Consider the following 22,096-nt stretch of genomic DNA (forward strand, 5'->3'; position numbering starts at 1 on the left):
CTCATGAGAGCTGATACCATTTTATTGGGGAGTGATCGGAGTATGTCCTAGCTAGGTGTTCAACCTGTTCCACCCATTGACCCATTCCCCTAGAAATTATCCAATAATCCAATCTGGACCACGTTGAATGCACTGCGGAATAACGTGTACCTTCTCTAATGGTGGGGTGTAGGTGCCTCAATGCATCCAGCAAGTAGTTGTCCACTCTGATTCCTACCATCTGCCCCTGCACTGCGGTGTAGTGTTGTGGCGCCTGGTGCGATCTTTTACGAGTGGGTGCCAAGGCAGTGTTGAAATCCCCTCCCCATAGTATATATGTCGACCCAATGGTGTGTATTTTGCCCCATAGTGTAGCGAAGAAACGTGGGTCAATAGCAATTAATGATTGGAACCAAGGATCAGGCTCAGCTTTAACAATTTCTGAGCTCCAAACCTCTGTCTGGATTTTTTAAGAATTATTTTTGTGGCGAAGAGGAATACTCGCTTGTTGAATTAAAGCAGAACGTTTTTTCTTTCTGGTAAGACATTATGATGCATTTTTGGTAACAGTTAGTGGGTAAAGTTTTGAGTTGTTATGAATTGAGGTGGGGATTGTGGAAATGGGGCAGGAGAAATGAATGCGATCGAGAAAATATCTAAATGAGCCTTTAGCTTTTGTATAATAAGACCTTTTATATACTTTGCATGCTTTAATATACTTTGAGGTTTCTCAACAAAAACAGAAGCCCTCTGCAACAGGGTTAGTCTTGTTGGTTTCAAAGTCTCCCAGTCTTCCACATGTACATGACATGTGTTCTATTCGGTTTGAATTGGCCAGGTTTGGTCAAGCCTCATAAACTGGATTGTGACTTTCAAGGATAGATGAAGAGAATCAACACTTTAATAGTGCACTATACGGCAGAGTCTACCTATTGAGTCCCTCTCCATGGCACCAGTTCAGGATGTACACAAAACAGCCAAGACGGTACTACGACACACAAGGGAATTCATACACATCTGCTCACTCACCTTGCCGATCAGCTTGCCCTTCTTGCTCATACAGATGTATTTTTCACTCTCGGCGCCCTTGATCCGCACTCGGCTTCCAAAGGTATCCGTCTCCACAATCAGCTTTGCTGGAAATCAGGTAACATGGGAAAATGAAACAGAAAAGAAAAATCATTCCTGCTGCTAAACCCTGGGCTGCTTGGTTAAGGAGAGACCTGTGTATGAGGGCCAGCTTTAAGTCCTGGTGTGAGAAGGTAGTCGGAGTTAAAGACTAGCATTTTGACGCATGCCGTTTTGACAGGTGTTTTTGCATGCCCTTCTGGGCATCATTGCATTTTACTGTGAACTACACCCAGGGGACATTGGATTTGGATAGAGGAATATGCTTTTCTATAAGTCACAACCACTGATCATATGAAGACAAAGCTGGTAAGTGTCCAGGGCTATAAGTAGTAAGTAGGACTACAATGCTTTATGTCTGACTTTAAACACAGTTTGAAGAATCTGGGGCTTTTAGCAAGGGAAAATTGTTAGGAGGTCTGTAAGGCATGGTCATCAGAAGAGTGTAAGAGGGGTGTGTGTGAGACCACTCCAGAACACTAAAGGCCTCTGTCATTGGAGGAGTAAAGGATGTGGACTTCTGACATTGGTGTAGGGAATATGATGGACTGAATGATGAAAAGGGTGATGAAATGGGAATCCAGGAAGGACACTTCAGCTCTTTCTCCTAGTTCTTGCACACAACCATGGCCTCCCATTCATGACGACCTTATAACCATGCTCCTTGTGCTTCTTGAGACAGTTCCACCCTACACCCCAAAATCCCCTCATTTTCCAATGCTGCCTTTGCTATGCTATGGACTTCCATTCATCTAATAGGTCTGTAACACTGACACATTCAAACAAAATTCCTAAGACTATCTTAGACCAGTGAAAGATAGTTCTTGCTTAAGACAGTATTGATACTTATTCTTTTGATTTGCCTAAAGTCACAGAAAAACATTATTAGGTCCTGCCCAAAGTGTGTTTTGATGTTAAGTTTTTAAGTGTTAGAGATGAGGGTTTGTTGACTTTAGTTGTAGTTAGTATTAACAATTCTTTTGTTTGTTGATAAAATACATTGGCATTGTTATTTTTCTTATTAAACACTCCAAGAGCCAGAAGGGTGGAGTCTGCGCTCAAAAAGAATAATAAATACATTAATAATGTAAATTGGAAGTCACACACCCACACAACCACTCAAACACCCACCCACACAGACCCAGGTTACAGGGATGTTAAAGTTAGTAAATAGCATTAAAAAACCACCCATAGAAATTCACTGAAAAATAGAGGTTACAGGGACGTTATAGTTAGGAAACAAAATTGGAAAAAAACGTAGAAATTCACTGGAAAAACTAAAGGTTACAGGGACATTATAGTTAGGCTCAGAATTTCCACACACAAATCCATAGAAATTCAGAAGTTCTAGTTACCTCAAGTAGCTATAACATGTGTCCTAAAGTAACTATAACTTACACCCTCGCCATGCACTGCTAATTACTCCACATATTGCATCACTCATCTTCTATGACATCATTGTTAAATTATTGATCAGAAAACTGCATGGTGGGCTGCAAGTTATAGTTACCTTAGGGCCAGAGTTATACTTACTTGAGATAACTATAACTGCTGAATTTCTACAGTTTTGTGTGTGTAAAATCTGAACCTAATTATAACTCTCTCATATATATATATATATATTCCTACCTCAATATTCTTGGAGGGCCCAGTGCTTCCAGCAGTCCCTTAAATGTGTTTACCACAGTCCTTCTGCACTATCCTTCTGTGGCTGAACCCCATTCACTCTCTTACCTCTTCACCCCAGAGTGTTTCTTAGTTAATGACAAGAGATGCTGTTGCACACTCTCAGTGTGGGAAGTGGCCATGGCTCCAGCTCCTTCTGATCCTACTCTCTTCACTACACCCCGGTGTCAGTAGTGATGTTCCTTACCAAAACGTCTGTCGCACGGGTACCACGTCCATTCCTCTGCTCCCACTGCACAATGCCTCCCTTATTTGCAACCAGCAATAGCCACTTCCATGCCTCCACCGTCTAGCTGTACTTACACCTGTACTTTGGATACCTCTATCCCTTTGCCAGATTCGACAACTACCATCACTTCTACCTCACCTTTAGCACTTCTAGCTGTCCGTCGACACATCTATTGGAATGGAGAAGTCATTCTAAAATATCTTGTTTTTTCCATGCTCCCCCATGGCGAAGACAGAAACAAAATGAAACTGCCTTGACTAAGTAGACTGAAGGCCTAATGCAGGAGCTCAGTCAAAGCCATACTCTGATGTGTACCCCTACTACCTCGGATCCACAACAGGGGGCCCATTACATCAGAGGCACTACACTGGATTTACCACTGCGAAGTACGCAGATACATCAAATGAGGCAATTCAGTTGCATATAAGTTAATCTAGAATTGATTTAATTCAAGGAATGTTTTAGGGGCAAATTACTTTAATGTTAATTAAGGGTTATTTTTAGGGTTAGGCTTTGCATTAGAGGTTAGGTTAAGGTTAGCTTTATTGAATCTAATTGAAATAAAAATAATTTAAGAATAGGATAAGTTTTGGGGTTAGTACTAGAATTATGTGAAGGTTACTCATTTAATATTAAAGAAGTTTTGGAATTAGAGGTAGGATAAGTTTCGTTTTTTATTAAATTGTAATAAAAATAATTTGAGTTGGAGTTAGATTTAGGGTTACGTTAAGCATATTAATTTTAGGGTTCTGGTTACAGTTATTGTTGTGTTAACGTTAATCACATTAGTTAATCAAATGTAATGTAAATGTATTTAGGTTTGGGGATATATTTCGTGTTAGGATCGATGAAGATGCAATGTTAATGTACTGGGGTTGGAGCAGTGGTAACTTTCTTTTAAATCTTAACTTGTCATTGTAGTTCTACTGAAAGTACTACCTGGGTACCACTGGGCCCCAGGAACATGCAATAGCAGGATTCAGTCAAGGCTTTTTTCTGCTTGTCCACCAGGTGTCACTGCCGCACCAGTTTCTGCCTGCTCCCTCGACTACCGGGCCTACAGCCACACACTGTGAGCATACACTGTCTGGGACGCAGCTGAACGTGAAATCATCGATCGCCTTGCCCCCCTCACAGTCCGAACCCCACAGGTTTTTCATTCCCAATGCCTGACTTCCGTGAGTGCATCAGCCCAAGCCCCGCCCCCCGTGCCCACGTGCACTTCTTACCGAACATGTCTCCCTCCTCGGCCGTGGCGCTGATCCGCTTGCCCTGGACCTGGATGTGCTTGCCGCTGGTCCGGCTGTAGAGCTGGTAGATGCGGGTCTGCCTCCGGCTCAGCTCGTCCGTCGTGGCTCCCTGCTCCCTCACGTACTGGTTAAAATTAGGAGACTGTTGATTCTCCCCCTTTGTTTACAAAGGGAAAAATAAAATCAATTTGTTTTGGCAGCGCTAGGGGGCCGTGTGATGGGCAATGAGCGTGGGAAGCATGGGGGCGCATAGGGCCGGGAAAGAGGGGAATCAAGGGGCCTAGAGCATGCTTCAGGGGCGCGGGGAGGCAATGGCGGGGTGTGATGGGGCTGAGGGGGCAGGGACAGAGGGGTCAGGTGGTAAAGTGGAGGCTATGAGGAGGTGTCATTGCAATGACAGTAGAGAGTCAGAGAGAAGGAAGGGTGGCCTAACGACGTGCAAGGAACTAAGGAGCACATTTATCATGGTTTTGTGTCGCCCTTGCGCCACGCAAGGGGGTCGAAAGGCCCACGCAAAACCTAGAACGACATTTACCAACCCCCTCAAGCCCACCTTGCATGGCCCTGCGTGGCTCAGTAAATGTGGAGTCTCTCAAGGCAGCTACTGGCTGCCCTGCGTTACTCTGCCCCAGGGAGGCGTTTCATGGGTAGAGAGCGTGGGTGTTCCCATGCAGCCACCCATTGATGTTGGCGCATTCCCAGATTTACCATTAGTGGTTGACCTGGGAATGCGTCAAAATGCTATGCTTCCCCAGGGTGAGGGGGTAACTAGGAGAATTATGCTTATTTCGCCATGTTTTCATCTCTATTTATACTGCATTTTGCAACACACACAAAAAGAGAAAAAAGCCTCAGAGGATTGTTTTTGTGCAGGAAGGAGTCCCTTCCTGCAAATAAACAACCCTGCCTATAAAGCAGGCACCCTTGCACAATGTTGCATGGGTGCCCGTGTTGGTGCTAGGCAGCAGTTTGTGCGCCAGATCAGGCAGAGAGCAGGAAAATACTGTATAATAATGTACTCTTGAGGGCAAATTGTAAAGACTGCTTTTCATAAGGTTAAAGGTCAATACCACTGGGGGCACGGGTGAGTAACTGCTATTAAAGGCAGGACGACAATATCATGGCTCCTACAGGCAGGGTTCTGAGCTCACTCTCTGATAACGATGGCATCAGTTACTATACATGCCAACATTTTAGTAGAGGAAGGTGGGAGATTAAAAAAATATATATTTGGGCGAATGGATTTCTTCCATTGACTTCTATTGAAGTGCAGAAATCTTGTTACATAAATGTCGAAGGGTTAATCATTTTATTAACAGTTCTGAAGATGGTCAAGTGGACAAAAGCCTTAATTAGACCGAAACGTCAACAGTTACATCTTTTTCTTCTATTTTATTGTTAAACTGTTTAAGAAAAGGTGTTCACATTTCTTACCAGGAAGAACATTGATGTGTATGTAAATAGATCCTCCAGTTTCAATGTGTAATGTAATTTTTTTAACCTTCTACACATACAAAAAATCCATTTTATAAAACTCTGTGTGAATATATACACCAGTGCTTTAAGTATATTTTTTGTCCGGACAAGATTGACACATGTTGAAATAAAAGTCAAATATGTTTGTGTGATATAATAATTCGGAGACAGGCAAATCAAGAGAGCTGTCTAGACTAAAGATATCAAATGATACAGAATTTGTGTTCAATAAATCCCTTGTAGGTGCCTTTCCCTGTTAATACTTTTTGCCCAAGCTGTCAGGGGTAGATTGGGTTGCCCATTGCTATTGGTATTGAGGACGAGTGGCAGATGTCCTTGCAACTCATGAAAACTCTCAAATTCACTACTACGGGCTACAGAGGTTAGTGCTAGCCGTGTAAGGGGTCATAGTTTCCAAGCAACTACCGAAGCAGATGCAAGAAGTCACTACTTCCGGTGGTAAGGGCCACAGGTAGGAGTCTGCTACTATTCGCGTAAGGGGAAGAAGTTATTGCTTCCGAAAGAAAAGGGCAGGCCATAGGTCACTTCTGATGAAGGCAAGGGCAAGAAGTAACTGCTTGCGAGTACACTGCTAATCAGAGAAAGGGAAAATAGTGATTGCAACTGTGTGTAAAGGGCACTACTCAAAACAAAAGGCAGCCGTTAATGCTATTGGGGACAGTGGCAGTACTTTAAATGGGCAGGTACTGTCCAGTACGGAGTACCTGCACTTCTTTAAATTGAAATGGGAAGTACCTACACTTCTCAGCACTGCTGCAATACATTTAAAGGGAGAGTACCGGCACTTCTCGGGAGCAAGATATTCTGAATAGTGAGTATTGGTACTTCTATATTTCTGTTTAAAGCAGTGGGCAGAGGATAGAGTTCTAGTGTCACTGTGAATGTGGGCAGAGGGCAAGGGGCAGATATCAAATACACCACAGAGGTCACAGGCTGCAGCAAACAAAGACACATGGAGCGTGTGCATGAAATGGAGACAGTGCTACTGCTGCTTTTATTACTACCACAATATTACAATTAATAATAATAATAGCAATAACAATAATGATCATTACCACAAAACATTCAGTGCCTGTACCTTCCTCCTGTTATGAGAGGGGGTTACCTCTTATCCACACCTCAAGATCAACACCTCAGTTCAGTCCCTAAGTGGAAAATAATTTGCTACCCCAAAATACTCAGAGGTCTCCTGAAAATACAAGGGCTCCTACATTGGCTTTAATTTTGCCAGTCGGCCAGACCAAACATTTTCAAAACCAGTCAATGATGACAATGAACGAAGACTAAAAGCAAACTGAAATAGACTATAGAGCAAATGGAGACTAGACTGTTCCAGATGGAATGAAGGTGGTGGTGGTGGGGTGGGAAGGTCCAGGCGGATTCTGCCTGGAGCCCAAGATGACGTGACTCTGAGACTCCCACCAGTGACCCCACTTCGCCGCTCGTCAGTTCTCCCAGTGTGCCACTGTGCTACTGGAGTTGGCTACATAGGTTGCAGAAGCTGCGGCGCCCTCTGCAGGGGTTTGAGGTGGAGGTGCAGCTCAGTGAACAGGACCACCCCTTCTTCCCAGCATGGTTGACAGTGAGCCTTACCACAGGGAAATGAGCAAGGTTATTAGTGTCACCTACCAATGCTGACAGAGCGCTGACAGCCATTTGAGATCCTGGAGAGAAAGGGGTGGTGGCGTTTACCATTGGGCTGGTGTGGCATAACCCGGACGTCCCTTGGCCTTTTAATGTCACCGCAGGTGTTTAAGCGGGCTAGAGCACTGGATAAGGTACTGGGACGTCTCCCGATAGTGGCGGTGACCCCTTTCGCCATTGGAGGTCCATGAGCTGCAGTGCAGGCTTCCGGCTTGCATGTCTCGCTGTATCTGTGTGTCTTTGTGGATGCACCTTTAGCTGACATTTGGACACTTGGCAAGCAGTGCATTTTACAGGGAGTTTGGCAGTGTAGGCATTGCAGTCTGGGAACCTGAGGATTTTGAGATGGGCAAGAAGAGGAAAATGAAGGATGAATTCTTTAATCCCAGAGGCTCCACTGGTGTAGAAGGTTCTGAGGTAGCAGAGGAGTCCTGTGAGGAGACAGACTTCACTAAGGGGGAAATGGCTGTATTATGCTCCATACACACAATGCAGAAAGACCTTCATTTGAAAACTGAGACGATTGCAACGGCGCTGATAAGCATAGAAATAAAAATGAAAACGGAGCAGGATCTGGCGGTTACTGTAAGCAGGATGCGGACGCCAGAAGGAATTGGTGTGCACTTAAGTGAGGCATTTGAGTGGCTGTCAACCTTCAAAAACTATGCTACAGGCTTTGTCCTGAGGCTATAAAGGAAGATTGAACTGGTGTACAATCAGTGTAGATACATTCCTCAGGACCATGGTGTTTCAGCCTCCCGCCCAATTGACCAACTGGGTCTGGATGTGGAAAAAGTGCAAGGTAACCTGCTGAAGTCTCTGAAGAATCTTAGATTAGGTGTGGTGAGCCTGTAGGTGATCTCCAAGGGCTCAATGAATGAAGGCGCAACTGGATGGCACAGTCCTAGAGATCTTCAGCAGGAGCGAAAGACAATACTACAATCAGTCATTCCACTGAAAATGGGGTCACAGAATGGTGGTCACCTCTGTTTGTTCCCCAGCCTACACCCTGATATCCTGGCACAAAAGAGATTGCTACTTGAGGTGAAAAATACATTCTCCTGGTGAGTCATTTAAGCATAATTTGTTATAAAGTTTTTGCTCAAAGCCCTTACTAGAGAAACTATGTGGAGTGAATAAGTGAAGCTTTTGTGGTTTGCTATCCTGCTGCATATGAAGAACTTGGCAGTTTCTCCTTGAGGCTGTGGTCCGAGTAGCCATTCTCTTCCATGGGAGGGAAGCTGCAAAAGCTTGAGAAGGCCTTTTTTGGTCACAGCCCCATGTTTTGTGCTATACTCCCTCCTCTGCCATGGCCTTCGAGTTTTGCTGATTGAGCTCCATATGTTCACTGGTGGACAAGTTAAAAATGCAATTATTGGCCTCCATGTTAACTCTGTTGTGCTCTCTTTTGTACACAAGCATTGTCAAAGCCAATAGGTCTAGCCTTGGCAAGGTGGTGCAGTAATTAAATGTATTTTTGCTTTTTATTTCAAGCCACATTTTTACAATAAAAACTATATTCATATAAATAAAAATGTAAATGTTTGTTTGTTCAAAATCGCAAATCTCCGAAAGTTCTTCACCGATTGCTTTGAAATTTTGACACAACACGTGTTTTTAATTTTTAAGTTGTTTTTTTTGTTTTAAGTGGAGAAGTGTGGCTCAATGGTTAGAGCGGCAGACCCTGATGCAGAGATCTGGCCCGGGACCAGGGTTCAATTCCTGCCTTGGCTGGTCTCGGCGGATCTTGGGCTCATAATTCCTCGGACCTGATTTCTCGCCTCGGTGCCTACTCTAAGCATGGGTCCCACGCTGCAACTCTGGGCAATAGCTTGCTTAGTCTCCACAACGGCCCCCTACAGCGCTAGGGATGCCTGGTTGCACCCTGGGGATGCCCAGGAGTGGACATTTCACGGGGAAAAACCAGGAAGGGTTCCCTAGCGGTATGAGTACAGCGCCAGGACACTCAGGAGTATCAGTGCGCTTTACAAGTACGGCTACATCTACATTTAATCGAAAGCCCGAACACACACAAAAATGTCAATGTTCGTTTGTTAAATATCTTAAATCTCTGAAATTTCTTCACCGATTGCTTTGAAATTTTGACACAATGTTGGATTTGATTAAGTGTGTGTTTATATATACACAACGTTTGATTCGAAAATGAGCGTGTCCAATACGCGCGTGTTTTTAATCGAAAGGCCGAACAGACCCTATCAATTTGGTTGCTGCGCAACAACTACAAGGGACATAGATACAATAGTCCACATATATTAGGATGGACAGTTGGTGTCAGGATGGCAGACCGGGAAGTGGGTAGAGGGAGGGGGGAGGAGTTGGTTCACTTTGCAACATTAAGAAAGGACGCATAGAGATACTGCGCAACAACTACAAGGGACGCATAGAGACAATAGTCTACATATATTAGGATGGACAGTTGGTGTCAGGATGGCAGACCGGGAAGTGGGTGGAAGGAGGGGTGAGGAGTTGGTTCACTTTGCAACATTAAGAAAGGACGCATAGAGACAATAGTCTACATATATTAGGATGGACAGTTAGCGTCAGGATGGCAGACCGGGAAGTGGGTGGAGGGAGGGGGGAGGAGTTGGTTCACTTTTCAACATTAGCGCGTGTTTATATATACACAACGTTGGATTCAAATACGCGCGTGTACAATACGCGCGTGTACAATACGCGCGTGTTTTTAATTGAAAGGCCGAACAGACCCTATCGATTTGCTTGCTGCGCAACAACTACAAGGGACGCATAGAGACAATAGTCACAAAAACATATTGTATACCCAAAAGCATTGTGAAAGTAAACATATTAGAAATGTGCGGTTTCTCTTTTCTTTCTCTTCCATTTAACCAGACTGAGCCACAGCAACGCATGGCCGGGTACAGCTAGTGTAAAATATATATATATATATATATATATATATATATATATATATATATATATATATATATATATATACATATACATACAGGTTTACATTAAAAAAGGTATAGAAATCCATTTTAGTTTCTCAGGAACACATGGCTCTTTTCGGGCCACAGAAGAGATATTATGAGTTTTGAATTACTGTAACTTAAGAACATAGTTGAAACACACAAGGATGACTAAAGAATTGTAAAGGATAAAGAATGGGAAGAAAAAAACATTGGCAAAATAAAGTATTCCCACCAGCTCTGGAACTGAAGTACACTTGTTTTAAGGGGGATGTGCATGTGATAAGGTGAAATGCCATCACTCACAGCCCAAGAGAAGCAATAGCCGAATTGAGTTGACCCATTGACCTGTGCTGTATGTTGTGATTGGCAGAATTACAATGTGAATGACAGTTAAGCAGACCAGCTGATCTTCTGTATGGCAATATGCATGAATTTTTTGAATGACTTTTTTGATTATGAGGCTGGCAAGGCAACTAAAGCGGTCTCTAGGCCAGATGTACCAATAGGTTTAGGTTTCCTTCATGCTTCTTACCTTGTGTATTACATGACAAATAAATAAGATTTAAACTTAAAATGGAACAAAGATGGAATATGAAATCCACAAAAGATGAAAGTAGATCGAGCAAGTGCACGACTATCGAACTACCTGCAAGTGTGAGCTATGAGCCAACTATGTCTCTAGCAGGACGTTATTATCCAGATTTCCAGTGCACAAAAGGGGAAAAAGCCCAGTTTCAGCTGTCTGTTGCATGAGTAAATTGATTCACTGCGGGGATTCATGGCAATGACACATCAAAGCAAGGGAGTAGCCAGAAAATGAAAATACCCTCCACTTCAAACCAACGCTCTTATGGCACCAAGTAAACGAAGCAAGTCATCATGACCCTCCCCAGAAAAGCTCTCTTGTCTCTTTCATCCAATCATCTGTCCATTTATCCTTTCATCCTTTCATCCTTCCATCCACCTGGTGATATTTACCATTTCACCTTCACATTCTGTAATCCATTCATTCTTTTATCCATCATTCAGTCTTTCCCCATTCTGTCTACCCATGCAACCATATCCAAATCTATCCACCCATCTCCAAACCTATCTATTCTATCTACCTATCCATTCTATCTATCTATCTATCCTATCTATCTATCTATCTATCTATCTATCTATCTATCTATCTATCTATCTATCTAGCTATCCTTTCACCCACCCATCTCTCCATTTACTCATTCTTCCATCCTTTCAGTCATCCATCCATCATTTGTCAGCAAGCCACCATTTCTATCCATCCATTCTTTCACTCCATCCATCCTCCCTTTCCCTCCATCCTCTATTTTCCTCATCCATCCATCCTTTCACTAATCCATCCGCTCTTCCACCCATCCATCCACTCAACCATCCACCTTCAACTCTCATCCATCCTTTCATGCACTCATCCATCCATGCTTTCACTCCTTTTCACATCCATTCACCTTGCCTTCAACTCATCAATCCATTCCTTCACCCATTTATTCTTCCATTCACCTCCTTTCTTTCATTCGTCCATCCATTCTTTCACTCATCTATCCTTTCTCTTACCCATCCATCCATCTGTCCATTCTCCCTTTCAATCATCCATCCTTCTTTCCTTCCACTCATCCAACCAAACTTTCAGACAGAAGAGGCCCATCGAGAACTTCACCCATGCTGTAGCTGCTAAATGTGGGAGTTTAGGTTGCACCAGCATCCATTCTTTTACTCATCCATCCATCCTTTTGCTCATCCATCTATCCCCTCTTTCACTCTGTTCTTCCATCCACCCTGTTACTCCACCCATCCATTCCCTCAATCATCAATACTGTCACTCGCTCATGCATCCATATTTTTCATCCATTCAGCCTTTCACTCATCCGCCCTTTCATCCATTCATCCACCCTGCCTTTCAGCAACCATCCCCTTTAATGTTATTTATGAGCCTTTGTCTGCCAAGGTGCAGACAGAAGAGGTCCATCAAGAACTCCATCCCCGGGTTCGCTGCTAAAGTAGGGGGGTTCACGACGCCCCACATCACAGATATTTACACTGTGCTATTGACAACATAATGTCACTGATGAAGAGGGTACAGTAATTTTTTAACACACAATTTCATGTTCCTGGAATAATAGCACCGCCCGGTGCCTGTGAATATCAGGCGTACATTGACAAAAATGCAAGCTACATGCTTTTGCTTTGCCAATACCAAACTTATCCAATTCGGCCAAGCAAGAGTCAGCCTCAGAGTGTGGTTCTCAGCACAGTGCAGCTGTTCTCTTTCTATTCTACAGGCTTCCACAATTGCCATGAGCAGGGTTCAGGATCATGAGAATGCATCAGAAGGGAGACCTCAAGAGCCCTCTCCCTTATTTAAAACAGACAAAGCGTCATCTGAATTGGACCAGTCATAGAAAATACTGAAATGTGGGTCTATGTGGGCATTCTCCCACATTTTCAAATGTTTAATATTATCCTGCAAAAAATTAACTCCAGAATATCGACTGCCACTTTATTATCAAGGTAAGTGTACCTAGATTAGGATATATTTACTATTCTTAACTCCACATGCATATCTTCAAGGTAGGTCTGTGATGGTCCAACATAAATTTCATTACCCCAGAATATTCAACTAACATTCGTCGGAGTTTGAAACATAAGCATAGAACATCTATTTTCAACATACGTTCAGATATGGTAACGTATAATTTATAAGGAGACACTCCGTGTTATTTTGGAGGTGAAAGCTGTGCTTTTCATACACCATCTAAATGCATGATTCAATCAATCAATCAATCAAAGCATTTATATAGCGCACTACTCACCCAGAGGGTCTCAAGGCGCTGGGGGAGGGGGGTCCGCTACTGCTCGAACAGCCAGGTCTTGAGTTGCTTCCTGAAGGCGAGGTGGTCCTGGGTCAGGCGGAGGTGAGTCGGGAGGGAGTTCCATGTCTTGGCGGCGAGGTAGGAGAAGGACCGTCCCCCTGTGGTGGCTCTTCGGATGCGGGGGACGGCGGCGAGGGCGTGGCCGGTCGTTCGAAGCTGGCGTTTGGGAGCGTAGAAGTTGAGGCGGCTGTTGAGGTATCCTGGGCCTTGGTTGTGTAGGGCTTTGTGTGCGTGGGTGAGGAGTCGGAAGGTGATTCTCTTGTTGACCGGGAGCCAGTGCAGGTCTCTCAGGTGTCCGGAGATGTGGCTGCGACGGGGGATGTCCAGGATGAGACGTGCTGAGGCGTTCTGGATCCGCTGGAGTCTCTTCTGTAGTTTGGCGGTGGTTCCGGCGTAGAGGGAGTTGCCGTAGTCCAGACGGCTGGTGACGAGGGCCTGGGTGACCGTCTTCCTGGTCTCAGTGGGGATCCACCGGAAGATCTTACGTAGCATGCGCAGGATGTTGAAGCACGACGAGGAGACGGCGTTGACTTGTCTGGTCATGGAGAGGGAGGAGTCCAGGATGAAGCCCAGGTTGCGTGCGTGGTCTGTTGGTTTGGGTGCGCTGCCTAGGGTGGGGGGCCACCAGGAGTCGTCCCAGGCAGAGGGTGAGGATCCAAGGATGAGGACTTCCGTCTTGTCCGAGTTCAGTTTCAGGCGGCTGTGCTTCATCCATTCGGATACCTCTTTCATCCCTTCGTGAAGGTTGGCTCTGGCGGTGGCGGGGTCGTTGGTGAGGGAGAGAATCAGCTGGGTGTCGTCAGCGTAGGAGATGATGTTGAGGTTGTGCTGGCGTGCGATGTTTGCGAGGGGGCTCATGTAGACGTTGAAGAGGGTTGGACTGAGCGAGGAGCCTTGAAGAACGCCGCAGATGACTTCGGTGGCTTCCTATCTGAACGGGGGGAGGCGGACTCTCTGTGTCCTTCCGGCGAGGAAGGAGATGATCCACTCCAGTGCCTTCTCCTGGATTCCGACGTTGCTGAGTCGCTGCACTAGTGTACGGTGGCAGACAGTGTCGAAGGCCGCGGACAGGTCTAGGAGGATGAGGGCTGCTGTTTCTCCGTTGTCAAGCAGTGCTCGGATGTCATCGGTGGCTGCGATCAGGGCTGTCTCGGTGCTGTGGTTGGCTCGGAAGCCGGACTGTGAGGGGTCGAGGGATCCGTTTGTCTCGAGGAAGGCGGCCAGCTGCTTGTTGACGGTCTTCTCGATGACTTTAGCAGGAAACGGGAGCAGCGAGATGGGGCGGTAGTTCTTGAGGTCGGTGGGGTCGGCTGATGGTTTCTTTAGTAGAGCGCTGAGTTCGGCGTGTTTCCAGCTCTCCGGGAAGGTAGCGGTGTCGAAGGAGGTGTTGATGATGTCCCGCAGGTGGGGTGCGATGACAGCGTCGGCCTTGTTGAAGATGTGGTGAAGGCAGGGGTCGGTAGGAGATCCGGAGTGGATGGAGTTCATCGTGCGGACGGTGTCTTCGGTGCTGATCGAGGTCCAGGCGCGGAGGGTGGTGGTGGGGGGCGGTGGTTCGGTCGTGTCGTTTGTCGGTTGCGTGCTGAAGCTGTTGTGTATGTCCGCGATCTTGTTGTGGAAGTAGGAGGCGAGGGAGTTGCAGAGGTCTTGCGAAGGGGTGATGTCGTTGTTTACGGCGTTGGGGTTGGAGAGCTCTTTAACCATGTTGAAGAGTTCCTTGCTGTTGTGTGCGTTGTTGTCCAGTCGTTCCTTGAATGCGGTTCTCCTGGTGGCGTGGATGAGTTGGTGGTGTATTCGGGTGGCGAGCTTGAGGGCAGTCATGTTGTCCGGTGTTGGGTCTCTGCGCCAGGCTTTCTCGAGGGCTCGGCAGTTCTTCTTGGAGCTCTTGAGTTCGTCGGTGAACCATGGGGCTTTCTTGCTACCGGGTCTGTTAGGCGGGGTCTTCAGGGGGGCGAGGTCGTCTGCGCAGTTGCTGATCCACTTCGCGAGGTTGGTGGCCGCCTGGCTTGGGTTTGTTGCGCTGGTGGGTGTGTTCTTGCTCAGGGAAGTCGCGAGCTGGTCGGCTGTGATCTTGTTCCAGCTTCTGTGTGCAACCTGTTGCTGGTGGTGGTGGATCGTGGTCCTTCTGAAGCTGAAGTGGACGCAGCTGTGGTCCGTCCAGTGGAGTCCGGTGGCGTGGCTGAAGGCGATGTCCTTGCAGGATGAGAAGACGGGGTTGAGTGTGTGTCCGGCGTAGTGGGTGTCACAATATAGGCAGATTGACTAACCTTAATATTCAGATGCAGCAGGAGCGATGTCGTAGCCTATTTCCTTCCTCCCTAGGAACGGTTCCCCAGACGAGCCATAAGTATAACACTCCTCTAGGAAAGCCCTCCCCAGGGAAGGGGAAAAAATTGAGAAAATAAATAAAACAGGCTGGCAGCCAGAAACCATCCACAGCTGGCGAAGACAGATTTAGAGGTTCCTCGCTTTCTCTGCTTGCTGAGTCTGCATAGGTACACAAGAAGACATGTATAAATACACACCCCCTCCCTATATAAGAAACCAATAAAAATAGGATTAGAGATTCACAATGAATACTCACTAGTCTAAACTGCCACAAACATCCAAAATAGGAAGTGGTGAAAAAGGAAAAAGAAATAAAAGTAAATCCAATGGGGTTCAGCTCCAGAGATGAAACAACACACCTAGTCTCGAATGCACATATAAGAAGCTAATGTGCTCTCTCAGCTGAAGTCTCGTAATATCAGTTAGCCTGTTTCAGCTCTCCGTGGCATATCAATGTACATAAGGTTATAAATTGTCTCAATCCACAGGATATAACAGTTCCGACTCGACAAACAGTTTCCAAGCCGATAGGGAGAACCAGTGCTCATATGAAAACAGTCAAGGAACTCCAAGAAAGGATATCAAGTAGAAGCAGCCGCTTCTACTCAGGTACGGAAAAGAAGCACTGCACCATCGGCTTCCAATAAATCAGTCTTGGTTCAGAACGCCCAACAATGCTCACGTACCCAAATATACATCAGACGCCGGCTTCAGGTCTCCAACGCGGCTTCAGGTTTCAGGGCGGCTTCAGGTCAATGGGCACAGACACGCCGTGCAGCGGAACAAGCTGACAGCACGGCTTCGCTCGGTCTCCGGTCTCCGCTCCTCCGAGCTACAAATATTCCACAAGGAAATAACAAGAGGCCCCGTAGGGCTTAAACAAACTCACGAGTCCAGGATAGACAGGCGTCACAAGTGACAAGCACCGGGAAGAAGGGGAACAGAACAGATATAGAAACAGGAAGAATCACGCACAGACACAAACGACAGACTAAGAAACAGGCACTCTGGGAGATGCAGTTCTCTCAGTAAGGGCCTGAAACGTGACAGTGGGTGGGGGTGGTGACCAGCTGCTTGAGTCCCAGGTTTGCGAGGTTGTCCAGCAGGGTGGTGGTGTTGTGGTCGTTGTTGTTCTCCAGGTGGAAGTTGAGGTCCCCGAGGAGGATGTAGTCAGCGGAGGGGAGGGCGTGCGGGCTGATGAAGTCGGCGATGTCTTCGCTGAATTGTGTGCGTGGTCCCGGGGGTCTGTAGATGAGGGTGCCTCTGAGGGTGGTCTTGGGGTTGATGTGGACCTGGAAGTGCAGGTGCTTGGCGGGTGCGAGGGTGTCGTCGGTGTTGGTCGTGATGCGGATGGTGTTCCTGTGGATGATGGCGATGACTCCTCCGGTCTGGTTGATGCGGTCCCTTCGAATGATCTTGTAGCCGTCTGGGATGGCGATGGCGATGTCGGGCGCTGAAGAGGCGTTCATCCAGGTTTCCGTGAGGAAGGCGACGTCTGGTGCGGTTGTGTCGAGCAGGTTCCAGAGCTCGATGGCGTGTCTGTGGATGGAGCGGGTGTTGAGCAGGATGCAATTCAGGTGGCTGCTGCTGTTGCTCGTCTTGGTCTTGGTTGGTGCAGGAGTAGTGCTGGTCCGGATGCAGATGAACTTGCAGATGTTGCAGCAGAAGGGTCCGTGGGTGCGTCTCGGGGTGGCTCGGTAGCATCCTGGGCTTCGGCCGGCGTTGAGTGCGTTGAGGGTGGTGGCGTCGTACGTCCGGCGGGTGGGCTGGGGTCTGCGGGGGCTGGGCACGGTCCAGGCGCGGACGGGCGCAGACGGGCTTACCTTTGGCGCGCCTTCGGCGCACAATCGGCGCGCCCGCTGCGCGTCAACGCTGCGCGTACGCCCAGTCGCCATTTATGGCGAAGTGGGAGGGAGGGAGGAGCTGGAAGGTGGGAGCGGGGAGGGTACAGAAGAGAAGGGGGCGTGGCCGTGAGCCCGGCGGCGGGAAGCGGGGAGCGGGGTGGGGGGCACAGGGGCACAAGGGGAGACAACAACACGGAGGAAAATTACAAAATCACTGGGGCACAAGGGCAAATTACAGCACGGAGGAAAATAGTACAAGTCAGAAGCTCAGGGGGATACAAGAAACAGTGTTACACGGGAGGAAAAACAAGTTAAGCACAAGGTAGACAATGCAATCCCGCTAGGGCAGCGGGGGGCAGGGTCGTGGCTGGAGGCTCAGCGAGGCTGAGTGCAGCAGCGGGAAGGAAGGGCGCACACACAGCAGCTGGTGGCCGTGCGGTGCGGGGGTGTCCTGGGAGCAGGGGGTGTCCTGGCAGGTTTCAATTTGCTACCCACTATGTTTGGCTACAAACATAGGGTCTATTAGGCAGCATAGAAAAGTAGACCACGATACTAGGGTTTGGAACCTGTGTTTCCGTAAGCAGCCCGTGTATGTGTTGGGCGTGCATGTGTGTGTCTAAACATGCCTCAGAGCCTTTAAACAAAGCCATAACCCAGTGTGCGTGGAAGCAAATCATCTATGTCAACCTCGCTAAATCTTACTTGGAATAAGAAGAGTGAATGAATAAACATTCACTAGCTCCCGCATCGTTTGCGAAAGTTTAGGTTTTACATCAAATTATGCGATAAATTCCGTTCGACACCCTGAAGGAGCAGTATGAGTTGAGTACTACTGAGACATTCCGATACATACAGATTAGACATGCATTATTGGCTGTACTGACACCGGGCACGAAGGTCCCGGAATCTGCTCCTTTAGAAGACCGACTACTCACCGACTACATGGAGGCTAGCGCTACTTCCCTCACGTATCGCAAATTGGTAAATAACCTGCCTGACCCATTGCAGAAACTGAAAGACAAGTGGGAGGACGAGATTGGGGAACTAGATGAGGCAAGTTGGAATGCTGCAATGGCGTCGCCTAGAGAAGCGGGAATTTCGGCGAAATTCCGATTGGTACAATTCAAGATACTACACCGGGTATACTACACGCGCACCACCCTACACAAATTCCAAAGGGCAGATCACCCGTTTTGTTTGAGAAATTGCGGGGAAGAAGGAACACTGTTTCATACCCTGTGGTCTTGTCCTAGCATGGTAGACTACTGGAGGCGAGTGACGCGCACGGTCGCCCAGACTCTGCATTTCCCGGTCACACCTGACCCTAGAATGTGTCTGTTGAATGTATGGGGCCCGACCAACCTGACAACACATGGGCGGAGATGGGTAGTTATAGGAATGATGCTAGCAAAGCGGGATATAGCACAAAAGTGGGGGGCATCAGCGGCACCGACCTTGGCGCAATGGTGCAGAAACATGGACATGTTCATGATGGTGGAGCGGGCGGTATACCAGCAAAGAGCTAATCCACGTAAATGGAATAAAATATGGTCGCCATGGAATATATATAGGGGGGAGCTTTGTGACCCGCTGCCAGAGGAAGAAGATGTAGATAGTTCAGAGGAGGACGACGATATGGAGTAGGGGTGGGAAGAGCGAAGGGGATACAGGGATACAGGATAATTCAGAAACTCCTGTGTCCTCCTGGCATGGACAATAGACAAAATACCTGTGGGATGTGCAGCCTTGACCGCTGTACTGATGCAAATACAAACGTGATTCTTATTTTGAATGCTTCTGAACTGCCAATCTGTAGACCTGAATGTTGACTGTTAAGTAATAAAAAGTAAAACGTTGCGATCATGATGGGATGTGGCTGAATGTTGACGCCACACCTTTTACTGTATGACACTACTGAATGCCTTATTTTGATGCAACAATAAAAAAAATAAAAAAAAAAATGTATGCGATAAAGCAGATTGCCAGAGCCACACAATGCAGTTTTATTGTCTTGTACAGATGTCAGGTAGAGTTTGCTTAAGAAGAGGCAACCCTGAGAAAATATCGCCATCTCCTGGCCGTTAAGCAGAATGCTTCGTAGTTCCTCAAAATTGATGTCATTAGCAGAATTTATGGTGGAATGTGTGCAGGGCACGAGTCCTAAAAGAAGTGGGGGGAGGTGCTGTCACCGGCAGTGACGTCACGACAGGGAGTGACGTCACGAAAGGTGGTTGGAACCATCAGGCTCATTGCGTCCCCTTGCTCACCCCTTAGATGCGATTGCATCTGAGAAGCCAGCGAGTGAGCAGCGTGCTGAGTGAGCTCCGGTCTCGTCCCGGAGAGGCCAAAGAGTGAAGTCCAGCTGTTTGGCAGGGGGGACAGTGTCCCCCCCGGTAAAATAAGTGGGGAGACGCCGTCCACCCGCATGGTACCCCGACTCGAGCCCTGAATGTGTGTGCAGGGCAGGCACACATATTGCTTTCCGTCGAGGTGGCAGAGAGGACATTTTGGCACTATGTCTGACATTTCAGACTAAAAACATGTATAGCGTCACCGATAAATGTCAAAATATTACGCTAGATATATTGGCGCTGAGACTCCTGCAGAAATAAATCAGTGGGTTCAGAGGCTCATGTAGGGTGACCGGATCTTGAGAACCAAAAAACCGGGACATTTTGGAAAAAGAGAAGGACTACAATTTTTCATCCACGGAATGGCGCAGAATGACAGCTCTCATCAACATAGGATCACAGAAGAGGCATTAAGAAAATAAATAAAATGTGATTTCTGTATGCGACATCATACCTATTAATTAAATCCCTGATGTATAACAGCTGCAAACAAGCACAGCTTAAGAACAACCAACAAAGTGTCTCTCACTGTTTTCAGTCGACCCCCTCTAAAAACCGGGACATGAGCCAAAATTGCTGAAATCTGCCGGGACAGCTGGTGAAAACCCGGGACGGTCCGGGCAAATCTGTGACATCTGGTACCCTAGGCTAATGCAGACCCTGGTCTGCTCACCTAAAACCATTGACACAATTAATGAGCTCTTCAAGAAAACAATGAGACTGCATAGTGAACAGCATTGCCACAGTCAATTAAATGTGCAGGTCAGGCTAACGCAGCCTTATTTCTTTGGTGTGTATCTTATCATGAGAAACAGGTCTTGATTGCAAAATACCTTATGCACTACACACAGCGCCTGATTATACATGGTTGAGGAGACTACAGCCACCAGTTTTTGAAGGAGTGGAAATACTCTGGTGGAGTATTCTCAGGCAGTGAACATTCCTCTGGTAGAATTATCTTCGCCTTACATGTAGGGAAGGGGAGGAGCTGTTTATCGCTCGAACAGAAGGGATCCCATTAAACAGAGGATTTGCCACTTTGGCTACAAATTAGAGGGTTTTCCGTTATAATCCATTTCTAATCCAGGCCTCTTGAAATGCACCTCTGTGGGGGGAGGCAGCACATGGAGCAGAAACACGCTGACAAATGATCTCATTTGGTAGACTCCGCCAGAGGTGTAGCTTCGAATGGTGCAGCAGGTGTAGAGCCACAGGGCCACAGAGTCCCAAGTGGCCCATTGAATCCTGATTAATGCTGTCATTTCTTCCTTGCACTATATAGTTAGATCCACTGGAATTATGCGGCAGGGGAGGGTTATATTATGCGGCAGGGTTGAGTAAATTACGTGGCACAGAAAGGCAAATTATGCGGCAATATACTGCAACATTTTGTGATAGTATTACTTCATTATTTTGCCATTATTAAACTTGTTAACACTGTCTGGGCATTAGTTGCACCTCATTAGTACCAGTCTAAGACTGATATATAGCAATAAGCTACACAGAGGTGACAAGTCAACCTTTTCAAAAGGCCATACACTGCGCTGCAACATGTGTTGCTGAGTTTTTAGTAACTTTTGAACCACTTGAGCTAGACACAAATCTTTATTGTTGTTAAAATCTGCAGATTATGCGGCAGATGGTGGATTATGTGGCAAATGCGGCAAGTCCACAATTATACAAAAATCTCCACTTCCGACCAATCATATATTTCCAATGGCCCTGACAATAGCCTATGACGCACTGGCTACACTATAGGACTCTACAGGACCCCGGCTTCTAAATGCTAAAATTTCGAATAGAATATTTAGGTAGAGTGAAGCAGTCCCCCATTCTTGTAAACTAGCGAAGCACACACAAAGGCAGCCTGCTACGCCCAACCACTACATATTTATATAAAATGCATATTTTCCATTTTACAAAAAACGTGTTACTGGTGCAACCATAATATACCTTTAACCAATGTATTATAATTAGGGCTACTGGTTTTATGGTATGTATGTTTGGTAACATTTCTGTCTGTATTTATAAATATTTATTTTTGGGCCATCTTATTAGTATTTAACCATATTTATTTTGTGTTTTGCAAATAAGTGAGATCAAAAATGGTACATTTCCACATTTATTTAACTGATAAACATGCACTCGTACTTTGATGGTTGTCGGGACGCTTGTCACAAATATAGCAAAAAACCACCCCACCAGGTAAATATTAGCAATTTACTTCATATATATTTTAATACATGCCTGTATTTAAAGATCTCTTATCCTGTTTTTTAACTCTCCATGCTGTCTCGCTGCTCATCTGTTGTCTTGGA

The 22,096-nt window shown here is 46.4% G+C and overlaps 1 protein-coding gene across 1 annotated transcript in view; it reads right to left on the minus strand.

Moving 5' to 3' along the window:
* FGF17 (fibroblast growth factor 17) overlaps positions 1-22,096 on the minus strand; it is a 164,921-nt gene that overhangs the window by 6,598 nt on the left and 136,227 nt on the right. The window contains exons 4-5 of the mRNA XM_078665493.1: positions 4,252-4,429; positions 1,009-1,115 (exon numbers count right to left, since the gene is read on the minus strand). Of these exons, the coding sequence (XP_078521619.1) occupies positions 1,009-1,115; positions 4,252-4,429 (285 nt within the window). The remainder of the gene's footprint in view (positions 1-1,008; positions 1,116-4,251; positions 4,430-22,096) is intronic.

The sequence above is a fragment of the Lissotriton helveticus genome, chromosome 11 (genome assembly GCF_964261635.1).
Source record: "Lissotriton helveticus chromosome 11, aLisHel1.1, whole genome shotgun sequence".
Classification (NCBI taxonomy): domain Eukaryota; kingdom Metazoa; phylum Chordata; class Amphibia; order Caudata; family Salamandridae; genus Lissotriton; species Lissotriton helveticus.